The sequence below is a fragment of the Lipophrys pholis genome (genome assembly GCF_963383615.2).
Source record: "Lipophrys pholis genome assembly, chromosome: 16".
Taxonomy (NCBI): Eukaryota; Metazoa; Chordata; class Actinopteri; order Blenniiformes; family Blenniidae; genus Lipophrys; species Lipophrys pholis.
In genome coordinates, this window is record NC_137634.1 from 17,140,555 (window position 1) to 17,156,755 (window position 16,201).

Consider the following 16,201-nt stretch of genomic DNA (forward strand, 5'->3'; position numbering starts at 1 on the left):
GTCACTTTTCTGAGTATTTGCAGAATAACTGACAACTCTGTGTTGACAAGTCTACTCATGTCTGTTATAGTAAGTTGGTTTAAACTGATGTAAAGTTGTAGCCAAGTGTTTCTGGAGACCACCAACTTTGAATAACGTGAGAATTGCTGAAAGTCCTTGAAGACCCCTGTTTAGTTTTTGAGGACCGAAACAAGTGCTTTTGATATGAATAGTTTAAAAAATCAATATTTAATCTGCCAATGTTAATTGTTCATAAACCAATATGCTAGTTATTTTAGTTTTATTTTGATAGAAATGCATGAATGTTGGTGTAATGTATGGAGAGGAAGGAGTTGGGTCATGATGGTCAGTCTTGGTTCTGAATTCTAAAAGGTCTTGATGGAGAAATGAACAACATGCTGAATATTTGTCCGTGCTATCTAGTTTTGGAGTTGCTTCCACATAAAGAGCAGAGTGGTTAAGTGATTTCGCAGTAGCCACAGAGAGAGATGGGATAGTGCTCATTGGATTAGAGGTTTAGGAGTAAGAGGGTTATGTATTGAATGAATGGGGACAAAAGAATGAAAATAGCCTTTTACCCACGATAGCAGATTCTTCTCCCGTGTTTTTCAGTTCTGGGGCAATCCGCACTACATTCGCGTTTCGATTATAACGTGAACCCACAAAGCTTTAGTTTTTTGTTTTTTTTTCTTCCCGTTGCAGTCCCCAGAGGGTTGGTTCCAAATATCTTCCGACCGTCTCTGAATAATTTGCGCTGAAAGTGGAAGAAAATCTTTCAGGCAGACATATGCAACGGTTACTATAATATGAAGCAATAATACTCTTCTCGACTATAATTGCAGTGGTAGAACATACTGGCTAGGCTCAGCACAACCATCTGGTACATTGTGTTGTGATAATCACACTTGGAAGCGTCAGCCATTTTGTATGTGTCTCGCCCCTGCAATGACTAACATTTGAGTGCTGCAAGATGCTGAATTGGGTATGTGAGGTGTACCCCTCTTTAGGATGAATCATAAGCACGATACTTTTTTAACAATAGTAACGACCGTTCAAAATCCTTTAGCCAAATAGTTTTTTTCATCATGTTGAATGAAGTTGCTGTATGTAATTTTTAAAATGTAAACAGCTTCATAATGATATAAAAAAAAAAAGCACCGTGATCAACCTCTAATTAATATCTATTGTTATTGGCTATGAAAGGAAAGGCTGATGTCTGCTTTGAATCAACTGCTATGATTGAGCTTTAACTATGTTCAAATGCTGGATGCTTGAAAGAGGTCAAAACCGGACGAGTATATGCACACACATGTGTCATTAGTTTTAAACACTGCATGAATCAATGGCCCATTGCAATAAATCATGGCTAATATGATCCATAGGGTACCATACTCACACAGTGCTAGGTCAAAGTCTTCCCGAGGTAATCTTACTCTGTCAAAGTGCAAACAACCCTCCACATATTTTGTCATTGGCAAACTTTTGGTCATTAAAGAAAATATTCGCCACTTCCTGTACTTGCAAGAAAACCCAAACTTTTATTACTGAGACAACGACTATCTAAATGCTATTGTTTGTCAAGAAACAAGTGTATTCTCTCAACATTTACAGCTGAGAAGAGCAAAGATTCATTACTAGTTTGGAAGTTACTTATGAAAGTTACTCCTTGTCAGGAGCAAATGTACCTATTCTCTAGTTCTTTCGAAAAGCTCTTAATCATGAGGTGATAAACAAAAACATGCACAACCTTGTGAAATGATGATGTATATGTTGAAAATTAACGATGCAGCGTGGAGGAAAGCTCTCGCCAGTATACCTGGAATGTGAAACCGCTTTAATGATGTTGAGAGAATCACTGGGATTAGTTTGGCTTTAATTCGTATTTCATAAATATCAGAGTTACACTGGTAAATTACAACTGACATACTATACATAGCCATTTTTGGGGGGCTGCAAATATTACAGCTCATTCGAATAACTTGACAAGGTCTACTGATGAATTACTAGCATCCCTTATTTCTATGAGCAACATGCATATTGAATGTAGATGGAGGAAACTGTGGCGATGACACAGAAACTACTTTGGTTTTTACTTCCCTGCGCCTCTTCTGGCTTTAATCAGGTGGTATATTCAGAACATCCAGCCATCAATATGTCCCGTGTGGCGCCATTGCTGCAGCTGCCTGCTTAACAAATACCCTAAAATTGCAATCCTGAGTCCGCATACAGCCAAATAACCCCACAGGAAAGTGTTGTTGTTGCCTGGAATTAAGAGCATGAGCGAGACGCACGGAGAGTAAGTGGGCACGTACAACCATATGGGTCGCTGAAATGAGAGGTGCCTGCATAGCAACAGATTTCAGAAGAGTGAGGAGAAAGCATATTCTAGCAGACTTCATAAACAGACACCGACCAGCTTGAATTGCCCTGTTGTTCAAATTGCATTCCCACAAAATGTCAGTCTCGGTGGCAGCAGTGTCACAGTCTTGTTTCACGTGGGTGTTTAAATGGCATCCGAGATGGAGCAATGCAGCATTCAGAGATATGTTTGTACTTGCTTTCCGTGAGGAGGCTATAGCCAATTTATTGAGTTTGTCCACTTAAACTCGGTTACCACCACAAGACATAATAAACAAGCTCAATCTGCAACAGACCATAACATCAATACCACCACAACACCATCACACATGTAGTGTTTTTCTTTTCATTTCACTCGACACCAGCTCACACTGTAATGACTTATTTTTGAGTGAGTGAAGCCACAGTGAGGCTGAAAAGGCACTCATACCAGCTTTTTGTTTGATTGTTAAAACAAAAAAAGATATTTTGTGACAGTCCGTGTTGTATGATTTAACAAAGCTTCCATCATGCTGTGGTTTTCGCTTCTATGACACTGATTTAGTTTTTCCAGAAACTTTGAAAAACACTTTATTGTCTTTGAAGATTTGTTTGTGAAAATAAAGAGTAAGGTGTGTAGATGCTGCTCATGGTCTGTCGGGATTTTTTATTTTTTCTCCCCACTTCAATCTGTGTGTTACGTTTTCCATTAAGAATCTTCCGGGATATTTAACCACTGATTGTGTGTTGGTGGTGTTTCCTCACCTTAATTTCTCCTGATTTGTGCCTTGCTGGCGACTAACATTCTTTTGACCAGATTTCTGTCATTATGAGGGACAATTCTTTCTGAGATTTTACAAAGCTATAGGATCAAACAACTCTTGGGCATTCATATCATATGGAGTGCTGTTTATAAGTAAATTATAGCAAATAACTGTTTTATCTTTTATACCAAAAGGGAACGTCCTCCCAGTCGGGCATCATTTTCTCAATATACAGGTACAACAGAGATTATGCTTTTTGTTTAGAGTATTACTCATTTGTTGCACAGAGGTTGTGGTCAGGTTGTTGATAATCTTAATGATCTCACATGTAAACCAAAATCAGAAACGGCTAATTAAAACCAAAAAAAGTTTATCCAGCCTGTTTTTTCATACAAGCCTTTTCATTAGGCTTCAAGTAAACACAACATATCATATGTATGTAAACCATTCCCTGGTTGACTGGCTTCCTTCGTGTTTCATTACTGCAGTCATGACACTGGCAGGTGATATGGATGTGTTAATCTTTTCATCATCAATCGACCGTCTCCACGTCTGTAAAAGGACACACCGGTAATGAACATGCAAACAACATGGTTTCAAACAGCTCACAACTCAACACTCACTACCCTGAAGTGTCCTTGATGCAAATAAAATTTAATTATTTCGCACTACCATGTCTGTTTTTTAGAGATTTATTAATTTTTTTCTTATGTGACAATGTATATGTCTTCAACAGTGTGATATAACACTCCTGATATGCAGCGACGATACCCCCGACGCTAAATGAAATGACTGCAAGTAAGGAAAACAGCCTCAGGCTCAGAGGTTAAAAAGCCTTAAATTGATGTTTGCTCCGGCTGTGCATATCTTTCAGGCTTGTCATAATGTTATCACATGCTCTGCTTCAGCTCTATGTATGTTGAAATACACCCATTTATTCAGCGTGACTCTCAGAAAAGAAAAAAAAAAAAAAAAAAAAAAAAAAAACATGGCGGAGAAAAGAGTCATGTTGATTCCAATTTAAACCCAGTAGGTTTCTACTATTTCCTCAAATGAATTTCTGGTAGTAATTACTTACGTTTCTCCACCCAATGATAGTTGCACTGCAGCATTTAAGAGAAACAGCCTCTTAATCAACCATGTGTGATTGTTGGCATCTACTTTGCTTGAAGTAAATTGCCTGGAATGATTTCTCAAATATGGCGGCGTAAAAGTCCCTTAAAGCAGCGGGTGTGAAGTGTAATGACAAAAAAGAAGCCTGGTGAGTCACAGTGAAGAGCGGACAGTATTTTTAAAAATAACCACCCTGCCTTTCCGTCACCTCTATGCTTGGTTTGATTCTCTAATCAATTGATCAAACAGTGGCACTCGAGATGATGGAAGGCAGTGCTGATGAGCACACTCAATTTTATCCTGCCATCATGAGGAAGCACGTCTGCAATTAAGATGGACAGATGGCGGAGGGAGGGAAGTGAGAGGGATGGAGATGAAGAGGCAAAGACGGAGGCAATGACAGGAGGCACTAAAACTGCTGTTTCTCATGAGGCTCTCGGCCTCCAGGGAGCCCGAGAGGGCCTCCCAGACGCACACATGTTTTATCACTGAGCCTCATTATTGGTGACATCCACACTGAGGGACGAGAATGCAAAATGTCACCGCACTTCAGTTGCCATCACATATTGGATTCTTCCAAAGTGGTGTTGGTTTGAGAGACCTGCTTCTGTTTTTAAGCAGCAAGCCCATTGTTTGTTTTGCAGGTGCGTTTCAAATTTAGTTTTAAGTTGAGACCCGTTCATGCAGAAGTCTTTGTGTTGTAACAAGCAAAAGTGATCGGGAACTCACAACCACACCAAATGAGCACAAACCAGCTGGATTCAGTACAATAGATGGACATTACTGTGTTGTATGATTTAATGATTAAATGTTTGATTCCTTTTGACCTTAATGTAAATAGATCCACCACTGAGGGTGACAGACTTTTGGAACCAGTTGTGACACACTTAATTTAAATATACTTTCTGAAAACGTGCTTCATTTAGTCATACTACATATTCAACCTAAGTTGGGTTTTTTTTTTTGGGGGGGGGGTTTAATCAGCTTTTCACGTTTTTAATGTTGGTTTTTCTTAATGAATTAGCTTATTTTTTTGGCTGCATCACACCATAAGCTTTATTTTATTGGCCGACTGTTTGATACTTCTAAAGAAACCATTTCTGGGTGGTTTTTATTGGAGCAGGTATTTGCAAATATCAGGTAACACCTGGGCTCCCCCCTCTTCATTGGTCCCAGAAACTTTTTTTACTTATCTTAACTTATATTTACCTTTATCCCAGTGAGCCGAGTTAATCCATTCAAACTCTAGTTGGTTTAAATATTAGTTTTAACATAAATGTGTAATCCCCCATTTTACCTTTTACTTTAACAAGACTCAATTTTGTTGTCCGACGCAAAAATCATTGCATAAAAACTGAAGCAGATTATCGTCCTGCTTTTTCTTTTTTGCCCTTGATGTTGCTCAGTGATGCCAAATGACAATTATCTTGTCTTCCATCATTCTCTGCACTTTCTGGTTTGCTTAACTTTTAAATGTTGATCGTTACGTACTTCACATCTCAATAGGATTGTCCTCCAGTCTGTCGTCCAAACATTGGTTAACATTTAGAGTGTTTAGAGCCATGAGTGGAAGTGACGTGACTTTAATGTGACACCACTTGTCAATATCACACCCACAGATAGGACTGACACACTAATCAGCATTTATCCCGCCAGCATCAATTGTTTGACATCCTGATTAACGCTCCAGTACAATGCGGTGACACACACCATCTTGCAGCGTGTTGGCGAGCGTATTTCCAATTAGGGTGATTGAATTGAGTCTGGAAACGGCTTCAGTAAAAAGTCGAATCGTTTCACTGCTGTCATCCGCCACACAATCTCTCTCTCTCTCTCTCGCTCTCTCGCTCACGCAATCTCTGACTCTCTTTTCTCTTCAATCCCTCCATCGGTTCACCTTTGTTTGCCACCGCCGTCTTTCTTGTAGAGCGGAAAAGGTGGAAAAGGTGCGGTAACGAATGGCGTACGGAAAAAGCTGCAGAAAGGGGCTGTTTTCGTCTCACTCCTCCAAGCCTGTAATAACCACTTCTGTGTGTGTTCTCTGTTTGCAGGAGAAGGGGAAAGCAGACGGTAACATCGATCAATGTGAGTACACTTACTGTGTTCAAACCAAACAGCATTTTTCAAAATATGCCATGTTGTGCTCTATTACAAACTCTTTTCTTCTTTCTGCTGTTGTTCTGGCATGCACTTTGGTTTTCTGATTACTGGGAAATGCTGCTGGAAAGTCACTCTAATCCTAATGGCTCCCATAAAATGGACCATGCAGCCTGTTACTGTTGCAAAACTCAGATAATGACATAACTGTGACAATATGAAAAATCCCTTTTGGTATTGCACTGCATTTACTGCTCCGCTGTCCTCAGAAGGAGTGCTTGAAAACACGTCATTTAAATTTTGAAAGCATTTTAGTTGTCAGTGGATTCCAGGAGAAGATTCCATAACTGGTTGTGGGACTGGCAGGCATTAGGTTTACGCCATTTGACACAATTTGAAAAAGAAAGGCAGGGATATTTTTCATTAATGGTGTGAGACTCAGCCATGTCCAGCCATTTTCCTCCAACTTAACAGACAAGGAGTGGCAGCTTTTTGAAGTCACTCATTCGGAATGACAAGCTGTCCGTAAGTTGAAAAATGTATTTCTCAGGTGAAAAATCATCTGCCTGTCGGGCATCTTCACTCGCCTGTCAGGAATGAATAAGTCATGCTTATTTGACATATGATACAGAGTCGTGATTACTGACACAGTTTGTCTTTTATTATTTCTTTTTTTTCAACCGTTATTGACATCCGTTCTAAATATGGACGCAGTTCTTTATAGAAGCACGACTGGGTGTCAAAACTTCTGATATACTAAAACTTGAACACACTTTTGAACCATGTGCTCTGCTAATATCTAACAATGATTGTACCATTGTTTACTTGTGAAACATCTTTTATTTTTGTTTATTTCTTCCTTTCGTGCTTGATGCAACATGCGGATGTTATAAACTGTGACAAACATTTTCCATGACCAATGAAATACATTATGATTTTTGGAAACTACTTCCTTACATCTTTAAAGAGAATTCTCACATGACCTGCACCCAGTTGGTTAGTACGGTGGCCCTGAAAGGTCACCACACTACTCAAACTATACAAAATTTCACTCCAAAAGCTGCAGCAACACAACTTGTTGTGATGTGAAGCTTTAATATCACATGAGGTAGCCAAGAAGGGACTTTTCTGAGCTACGTTATTTAAAAACTTTGCTCCTGTCATTAATGGGTTAAAGCGCGGGGCTTCACTGGGATTGTAAACTTATTGTTGGAGTGTTTGACAATCTTGTTTGGTAGTTTAAAATCTCTGAACAGTGCAGGTATTGTACAAGTTGTGGCAAAGACTGTGTATTTTATTCCTGGCAGCAAGCAATGGTTGTTATGTATGTGTTTCATTTGTTTCCACTTCTAATGGCTTTAGCAGCTATTAATCCAATCTGTTTTTGTTGCGAGCTGAGCTGCTGTGAAAGGTGCTGCACGCCATAAAGCTGCACTGGCGCCGTTTGCGAAGACAAATTCTCCATAGGTTTTCAGCCCTGCTGTTTTTGTGTATTTTGAGCTGTGCTGTATTATATAACAGCAGAATTGAGCAGTTTGTGTAGAAGTTACTGTAACGGCAATATTTCCAAGGTTGACTGCTTCCTATTTGACAAGTGACTTCATCTGTAAGCATTAGGCCCATTACGATATGTTGTCTCCATCTCCAGAGGAAAATGCTGTTTCCGTGCTTGCAGACTTACTTCTTTGTGCCTGCTGCTGCTATTCAACCTAAACATGCCTCGGAGGATTTCTTTTGTTGGTGTACAGTATGCTATGCCGCACAGTTGTCCTTCTTATCAATGTTTTACCTATCGATGCTGGCTTGTGAATTTGATTCAGCTTTGAGAATTCTACCTCATTATGTAATGATTGCTTTTCTAGTCTCATGGACATTTCTCACCTGCATCTTACATCACTGTTGTTGGTGCAAAAGGTACAGAGAGTGTTCTCCATGACAGGCAACGACTCTCTGCCCCCATCACTGATTTCTGTGAATTTACTGGTTGATGCATTAGGTACAAGCGGCTCAATGCATTATCTAATCAGCCAATCATGCCGAAACAAAAGACATTTATAAATAGTGTCTAAATACGCTCTACACATGCATTTACATGTCAAGAGTGTCTGCTGTAGAATACAAGTGATTTAAGAGAAAGTTCAGAGCATAGCCGTTTGAGCAGAGTAGCAGCATTCAATCCTGGTTAAGTGATTTTATAATTTTTATTTGAATTTCGATGTGCTTTTTCAATGTTTAAGCTGCCCTGTGCAAAAACTCAGACGAGTGTCTCTCAAGAGCTATTCAATCGGCATTGAAAAAGGAGGACTTGTGCATTTATTCTTTTGTCCCCCTCTATTAGGAAGCAATTTTCATATTCATATATCCAGTTAAGTTTTAGTTTTTTTTTTTATCCATCTAATCTTCAATCCTCCACAGAGGGCTGACGTTTATTCAAGCCAACAATCAGCCAACGGTAGTGTACATGATGGTCAGGTCACCCGTCAATATCAGTCTAACACTGAGAGACAATCAACCACTAATTCACACTTATCATCAAGTTGATCCAACCTACATGTTTAGGAATTCTGGAAGGAACCTGAAGCAACTGGAGACCCACCTGAGAATAAAACTCTGGACTTCTTTCAATCAGGCGCTAGTGGCAATGCAAACTAAACAAATGTATAATTAAAAAAAAAAAAAAAAAAAGGGTTAACAAACAAAAATAAGTGCAATAATGATGCGTGTCTGAAAAGCAGTTGCAAAACATTTGTTTTATTTTTATTACAGATAACATACTTCAAATGAACTTGAAGCCTAAATGATTGATCTATTAACTTTAAAGTTGTGATACTGTTGAGTCCAGTTACTTTAAAAGGTCTATCAGCTCATATATTCTTGTGCTTTATCAGACTACCTTGTATACCTCGCCAGTTCATCGGAGGGCCAACACAAACAGACAATCACCCATAAACACATCAACCTGAAAACATGATTTGGAAATATCAGTAATTGTTGTGACTGTGTAAAGAATCTGAAGAACCTGAGAAGAATCCACATGGGAATAACATGAACACTCCATATAGAAGAAGCAGGTATACACCAGTGCATCTGTACTAATCCTGCCCTGTCATTTAAGGACAGCAGTTTCACAAAGTTTAGCTTTTTTTCCACACACTCACAGTGTTGATTTGCCTCTTGGGACTAATTATCCACTGCCTATTAGTATATTAAATTAGATCCACTGTCAAAATCAGGCAATAACATTTCATTTTCTTGTTTTGCTCTCTGATGATCAGCAGAGCACTTTGGAAGTGTTGGTTTTCAGTATCAGTGGTTGGTCTTTCCCATCATTTGGATCTTTCATCATGTCAGTTTACCACCCTCTTTTCCTCTTTTTAACTTATTTTTCTGTTCATCAACTTCTTTTCCCTCTGTTCTTTTCTTTAGATGTTGTTTATTCTCTCCTTGTTTGACAAACCTTTTCATTATACTGTCTACACAACTCGCGTTGAGATAATGACAGTCAAATTTGCCCAGTTTTAGTTTGAGGACATAAATGCTATCAGTGGAAATTGCTTCTGTGTATACACCACATATAGAGGTTTTCAGATATCTTAAACAGTAGATCTCAGTAAATTATCATTTATTGGTTGGCAACTGACAAACTGGTCAAAATGCTACAGCCTGAACAATGTGCAGTGGAATTGTCATGGTTACTTCTTTCACTGTGGGTTGTTCCTGTTGGTGAGATCCATATGGAAAAATTGAATATTACCCATTTATCTTTCCCTGGAATGGTGATTAATTTGGCTTTGAGTGGTTAATTTATGAACCTTTGCAGAGGCCTAATCAGAGTTTGTTACCGTCACAAATTAAACAATGGGAAGAGGCAAAGCAAGTTAAGTAGTCCTGTGGTTCATTTAGATTGTAATTGGGTGAGAATTAGATGGGACAAGGTTGACAGAGAGACTCCCTAATAAGCAGCAAATGACTGGGGAGGAATCTGGGAGGCGGAAAAGACAAAGAGAGAGGAGTGTGGAGGAAATTCAAGGAAGCAGGGATAGGGGAGGGGTGAGGAGAAGAAAATATGACAAATCCAAAATCATTTCTTGGCTCAGTTAGTCAGTCAAAAGCGATCCATACATCATCTCACCTGAAGTATGCCTTGACACATTGTCATAGTGACTTTTGCAAACTTTAAAAGCTGTACTTCACTGTCGATACAAAAAAAAACAAAAAAAAAAAACATGAGAAAACATTAGCTTCATACTGAGCAGAACTGACATTGTAGCAGGTTTTCTCATGCCCTGCAATGTTAAAGCATGAAGGTGAGTAGTGGGTTTGTGTCAGAGTGTGAACTTTAAAGAGACAGCCTGAAATTATATCTGATCGAAATAGAAAGGTGAACTGAAAAAGTACACACAGCTAAGAGAAAGAAAACATGGATTGAAAAAAGATGGGCCAAATCATGAAATATGAGGAGAGAAGAAGAGTGCACAATATCTAAGGGTTAGTTAACAGGTTGTCATGGATATTCGGAAAAAAATATTTTTAAATTTAGATTTTTCTTTGTATTTGTTTCAATTAAATTGAAGTAAAAACTCTTTTTATGTTGGGTGCCTTTGCCTCATTGTCAATATTTACCTATTAAAAGATGCACAGAGAGACAACATTCACATTAAGTTACTATAAACAAGCAAACACCAACAAGCAGAAAATAGGAACGCTTTTAAAAAATATTTTCGAGAGATAGTAATTCCTGTTGATGCTCATATGGAATGCCAATGAATTCGCAACCGTTATGTGTTGTATGGTAGTCAGCTGATCAAAGTATGACTGTGGGGTGTTCAACAAAGCAGAACATGCCAAAAAAAGAGAAACTCATGACTCTCCAAGTACCAAATCATTCTGATCCTTATTTTTCAGTCAAGAATGTCATAATCACTTAAAGCAAAGAAGCCCCAGATTTATTTCATAAATGAACTGTGTCCTCGACATTTGTGGGCTGAAGTCCCATTCAAACATGTATCCTCTGTGGCGCTTTATTCACCTTCGGTCCAGACATTCACCCACACTCACATTCACGTCTCCAAGTACTTACAAGTTTGCGGTTAATCTCAAACGCATGTTTTTGGACAGTGAGATTAAACAGGAGCCTGTTGAGGAAACGTACTCATTGTCTGGTAAACGATTGGAAGTGTCATAGTAATATTGTGAATCACTGTGTTCATTGCAAAGTGAACAGTTTGATTCTCAAACTGAGTTGCATCAGCAATAACTTTGCCATTTTATTGCCAAATACATAAAAGAGCGCATTAGTGTGGTTTCTTTCGGAAATTGTTTTTTGACAGAGTAATTGCCTTGGAAAAAGGTAATGGAAGGTTGTTGCCAAGTTGGCAATAATCCAAATATTCAAAGTAAGAGTTATTATAAGTTCTTTGAGCTGATTCCAACTTGAAAAGAGCTATATTACTTTGATTAAACGACTACTTGTCTGGACTTTAAACCTTGCAGTTGATTTTTTTGTCATCAGAGATCATTAAGCACATGATATAGATATTTTCTCTTCCTCCCAAAGGTTCTGTACAAGCGGGCTGCAGAATATAACTGAGGCGGTATTTCATGTTTACTTCACTTATTTTTATTGAAAAGTAAAGGTGGTGGAGAATCAGTCAGGTGTGAAAAACCGCAGCTTGAGCTGTGATTGAGGTATCGGGTGGAAGACTATCACCTTTAACTATACGCAAGGTTGTGAGGGAAATCATCAAGTTAAACACAAACCCTCACAGCATACACTTTCTCATTCGCAAACTTTCACTGCCAGAAGCAACTTGTGATGGAGAAACAAGTCAGAATTGAATGCAAGTGTATGAAAGTGTAAACAATGTGGGAATAATTGATGACCGCATTGTCTTTATACACCTACTTTTTCAGTCTTTGTGTTATTGGGTTGTGTATTTGTGCTTATGTAAAGGTTGTAAAGGTTAGGCAAGGTGTTCAATTCATTGTGTTAATGATCATAGAACAAAGGAGTGACTAATATTTGGGTCCTGCTCAAGGATCCACAGTGGTGACAGGTGAGCTCTGGGAGTCGAACCTTCAAATTCCGAATCCCAAGTCTCTAATTTCTAAGTCCACTGCCTGCATATATGCACACAAAGCCAGAGTCTGTACAAACACATTGTTAATATTGTCAGGAGCTCATGCTAACAAGCCTTGTGGTGGGAATGTTTGTTCAGAATCCAGCTGCTGTTTTGCTGCCGTTTTGTGGTTTGGAACCAGATGAGAATCTGATCATGACTTTCTCTCTCATGTATTTTTCATTGGATATGAGGTATGACACCAGCGGCAAAATAAATGCTTGACCATGTTGGTGGTAATAACTGCTTATTCAAAATCTTGAAAAATGAATAAGAATTCACAGTCATAACAAACCTTTATTTTATTCAATTTGATTTCAGCTTTTACATGTTTTCAAGAAAGTCAAACCCAATAGTACACATGCTTCTGTTATGACAAAACCTCTGTTAACAGTATTATTATATACTCATATTTAGAACATATACGCTATCATACTAGGATACTATCATGAAAGGAAGACTTCCAGTGAGTCATCCTACATTATTAAAAACCTGCAGAAATAATGAATCTTCACAGCTCTTAGTTGTAACTCACTGTCTCAGTCACACTGTAAATCTTTGTGAAGTATGATTTCATTAGGCTGCAGCACAATAAAGATTACCAAGCGAGAAGTTCACCGAGTCATTCAGGACTTAATCAAAATAGTAAAATGAAACAGGCTTTGCCAGAAACACACCTACCTTTATAGACAAAGCTGAAAAAGTAGAATATTCTTAAGTGCAGTTATGATTTACTTCATAAATCTCACAGTTTTCATATTGGCATGGACCTGAATCACAGTTCATTTGCTTTATGATCCTATTCACAGGCAGCCGAAGTTTCATGCTGTGATAATTTTTACCCAGAAAGTCTGAAAGTCAAAGAGAAAAGGGAGATTGTAGTAGCTTGTGTGTGTGTTAGCTCCATGGTGAGCGTGCCTGAAGAACTGCTGAAGGGCTTAAGGAGGGCACACAGACTCTCCAGGGACTAAAAGGGACTGACAATCGCACTCTGAGTAACACTTTGCTCTGACTGGGGTAAGCTGCATCAGTAGGCCTACTTGGACACACACACATACATACACACACACACGCAAACTTGCTGCACTATTTGTAGAAACTTCACATTGAAGTAACGTGTTCCTTTCCCTCCGTATCTAAACCTTAACCACGAAAACTGAAAGTCTAACCCTTAAATCATGTAATCTGATGTGGAACCCTGCGTTTCGGGACCCACGAGGTAGAGCCAGCCCTAAATATTTAGTGATCAGCCCCTACAAAGAGAATAATGCAAGACCATGCACACTCACAAGCACACTCTGATGTGTTAGAGAAAATAAAAACACACAGCAGGGATTCTGAAAAGGTAAAGGTAGATGTGTATTTAAACGTGAGACACGCAAGTTCCCTTGTATCATTTATGAGCTTGAGCTTAATCACCCTCAGCAATCCTGTAATTGGATGAATCAGTAAGTTGCCACGTCTGATCGGATGAATACAAGTTGTATTTTGGCACACAGACAAAACTATGTTTGCACGGTATTAAAGAGACCAAACAAACACAGGCCCAAGTGCTGTCTATTAATGATGACCTTTACTTTGAGCACTTTTCTGTCTTGAAACTAATTCACAACCTCTAGAATTTAATTAGGATTTCCTTTGATTGTTATTTAAATTATGTCTTTATTGATTGCTGATTTAGTTTGTAGTGTCTCAGCAAATAATCAGCAGAGTCCTATCAAAGTCTTATCCATCCTGATTATTTGAACGTTATAAATTGCAGTTGTGTCATTGTTTTATTTGTTTTCTGATTATTAAGAGGTTTTTCTTAAAGCCCAAGAATGAAGTGACTGCATTTATCATTTTGTGATGAATAATGGCTCTGATTAGTCATCATTGTGCTTATTCCTTACTTTTGACTCGGCGGAGGTCAACCTCAGGACAATACCAGCTGCTGCTTTGCGAGTGTAAGCATTACTGCGAACCCTTCGGATCTATTCTTTACCTTCTTCCCCCTGATTTTTACTGCCTTACCCATCAACCACAGACAGCTTTATGAGCTGAGAACAAAAATGATTGCTTTTGAATTCAGATTATATGCTACCACGGCTCAGCTCTATCTTTTCCCTTCACTCTGTTATTCTGCCGCTGCCTATTCTGTTGCATCCAACACACACAAATGCAAATCAACTGTGTACACACACAGACGTATTTATGTAGGGTATCTATCCATCTATCCATCTATCCATCCATCTACATCTACAGATATAGATAGACAGATACTGTATGTGCCTGCTGGACTTTGAGGAAAAGTTATTGTGATCTGTATCTGAATGAGCGAGGGCTACATTCACACTTTGCAGATGACAGGGTGTATTTGCATACCCCTGGAGAAGTGGAAGTATTAATAAGTTGCTGTCAGGCCACATTTCTACAAGTGAGTAAACACATTCGGTCTGACTTTATATCCCTTCACAGTCATCAGCATGCTTTTTAGGTGTACACTGTTTTATTAGTCACATATCCTCACTTAAGGAATGTTTTCCATTTGTCAGATGTATTTGTAGTCTTTGGTGTTGAAAAATGATTATGTCCAGTCCCGACTTCCAAAATTAAGTTGAGAAGTGGCAATACAATATCCGAGTTATTAGTGATTCAGGTTTATTCTATAACTGTTGCAATCCCAATACAGTAATGACAGTTACTAGAACTTTAGTTTTCACATCATTTGCTGCTCTGACCTACCATGTGTCATTAGTATAGATTTAACTGATAATAGACATAATATACATGTACAGCTCATTATTTGAGGCACTTTAAGAAGATATCACATTTGCATCAGCTACTAATGTAATAATAGTCCACAATGCAATAATTGTCAATAATATAATAATATTACCCTTTCTGAATATAATGAAACAAATAACATGACAAGGCAATATTTTCCATCTACCAGACATATTTTTCATACGCAAGCTACACAAAATTTGCGAAAAAGGGTTTTTATTACCAATAAATGCAGTTGAACTTATGTATAATTGCAGTTATTACTTGTTTAAAGGATTTTGTATGCTGCTTCAACCTTGGTACTTGTCACACAATGTTATTATAATGAATCAAATATGTTATTACACTGTTGACAAGCCATTAGGTTATGGACTTTATTTCAGTGAAAACTGCCATATGTATTACATTGTTGGTAGGTATTACGTTATTGGTCATTATTACATTATTGGTTGTTCGACACATCACACAAGATAAAACTGCTTTCCAGTGTATTGCATGTGGCTGAAAAAAACGGGTTGACTTAAACATCTTTTACTACCTTTAAGAGAGATTATTCAGCCAGCAAACCTACATTCAAGGACTATATGGTATAAAAAAGACTCTACAGTTGATTATCAAAGTATTTATATGGTCAATAATTCCTTGGTACTTATTCACATGAACATATTCAACAGGAATTAGAGGGGGAAATATAAAAGGTAACATGTTTTGGGAGAGAAGCATGGCATGATTCCTTTAAATTTACTTCCAGTAGGTTATCCTATTGCCGCGTGGTGTAGAAGTAAGACTTTCCACAAAAGCTCAGACACTGAGGGGGGGAGGGTGAACAGCCTTGTGCTTCGATGGAATCAATGAGACAACATTAAACAGCAGCGAGTCTCAGAGGAATCAAGGCAGCGATCGCACCGACACATCCAGGCAGTGCACACTGAGCTGAAAATGAATGAAATTGGCTTGAATAGAATTTAAAAAGCATTTTAATAAGGCATTTGTATTTCCTGCATA

General features: G+C 38.4%; 1 protein-coding gene across 3 annotated transcripts in view; it reads left to right on the plus strand.

The window, feature by feature from the left end:
* The window catches only part of fstl4 (follistatin-like 4), a 209,627-nt gene that overhangs the window by 18,158 nt on the left and 175,268 nt on the right, over positions 1 to 16,201 (plus strand). For all 3 annotated transcript variants that reach the window (XM_080483999.1, XM_080484000.1, XM_080484001.1), the window contains exon 3: positions 6,266 to 6,299. In XM_080483999.1, coding sequence (XP_080340125.1) covers positions 6,266 to 6,299 — 34 coding nt within the window. The remainder of the gene's footprint in view (positions 1 to 6,265; positions 6,300 to 16,201) is intronic.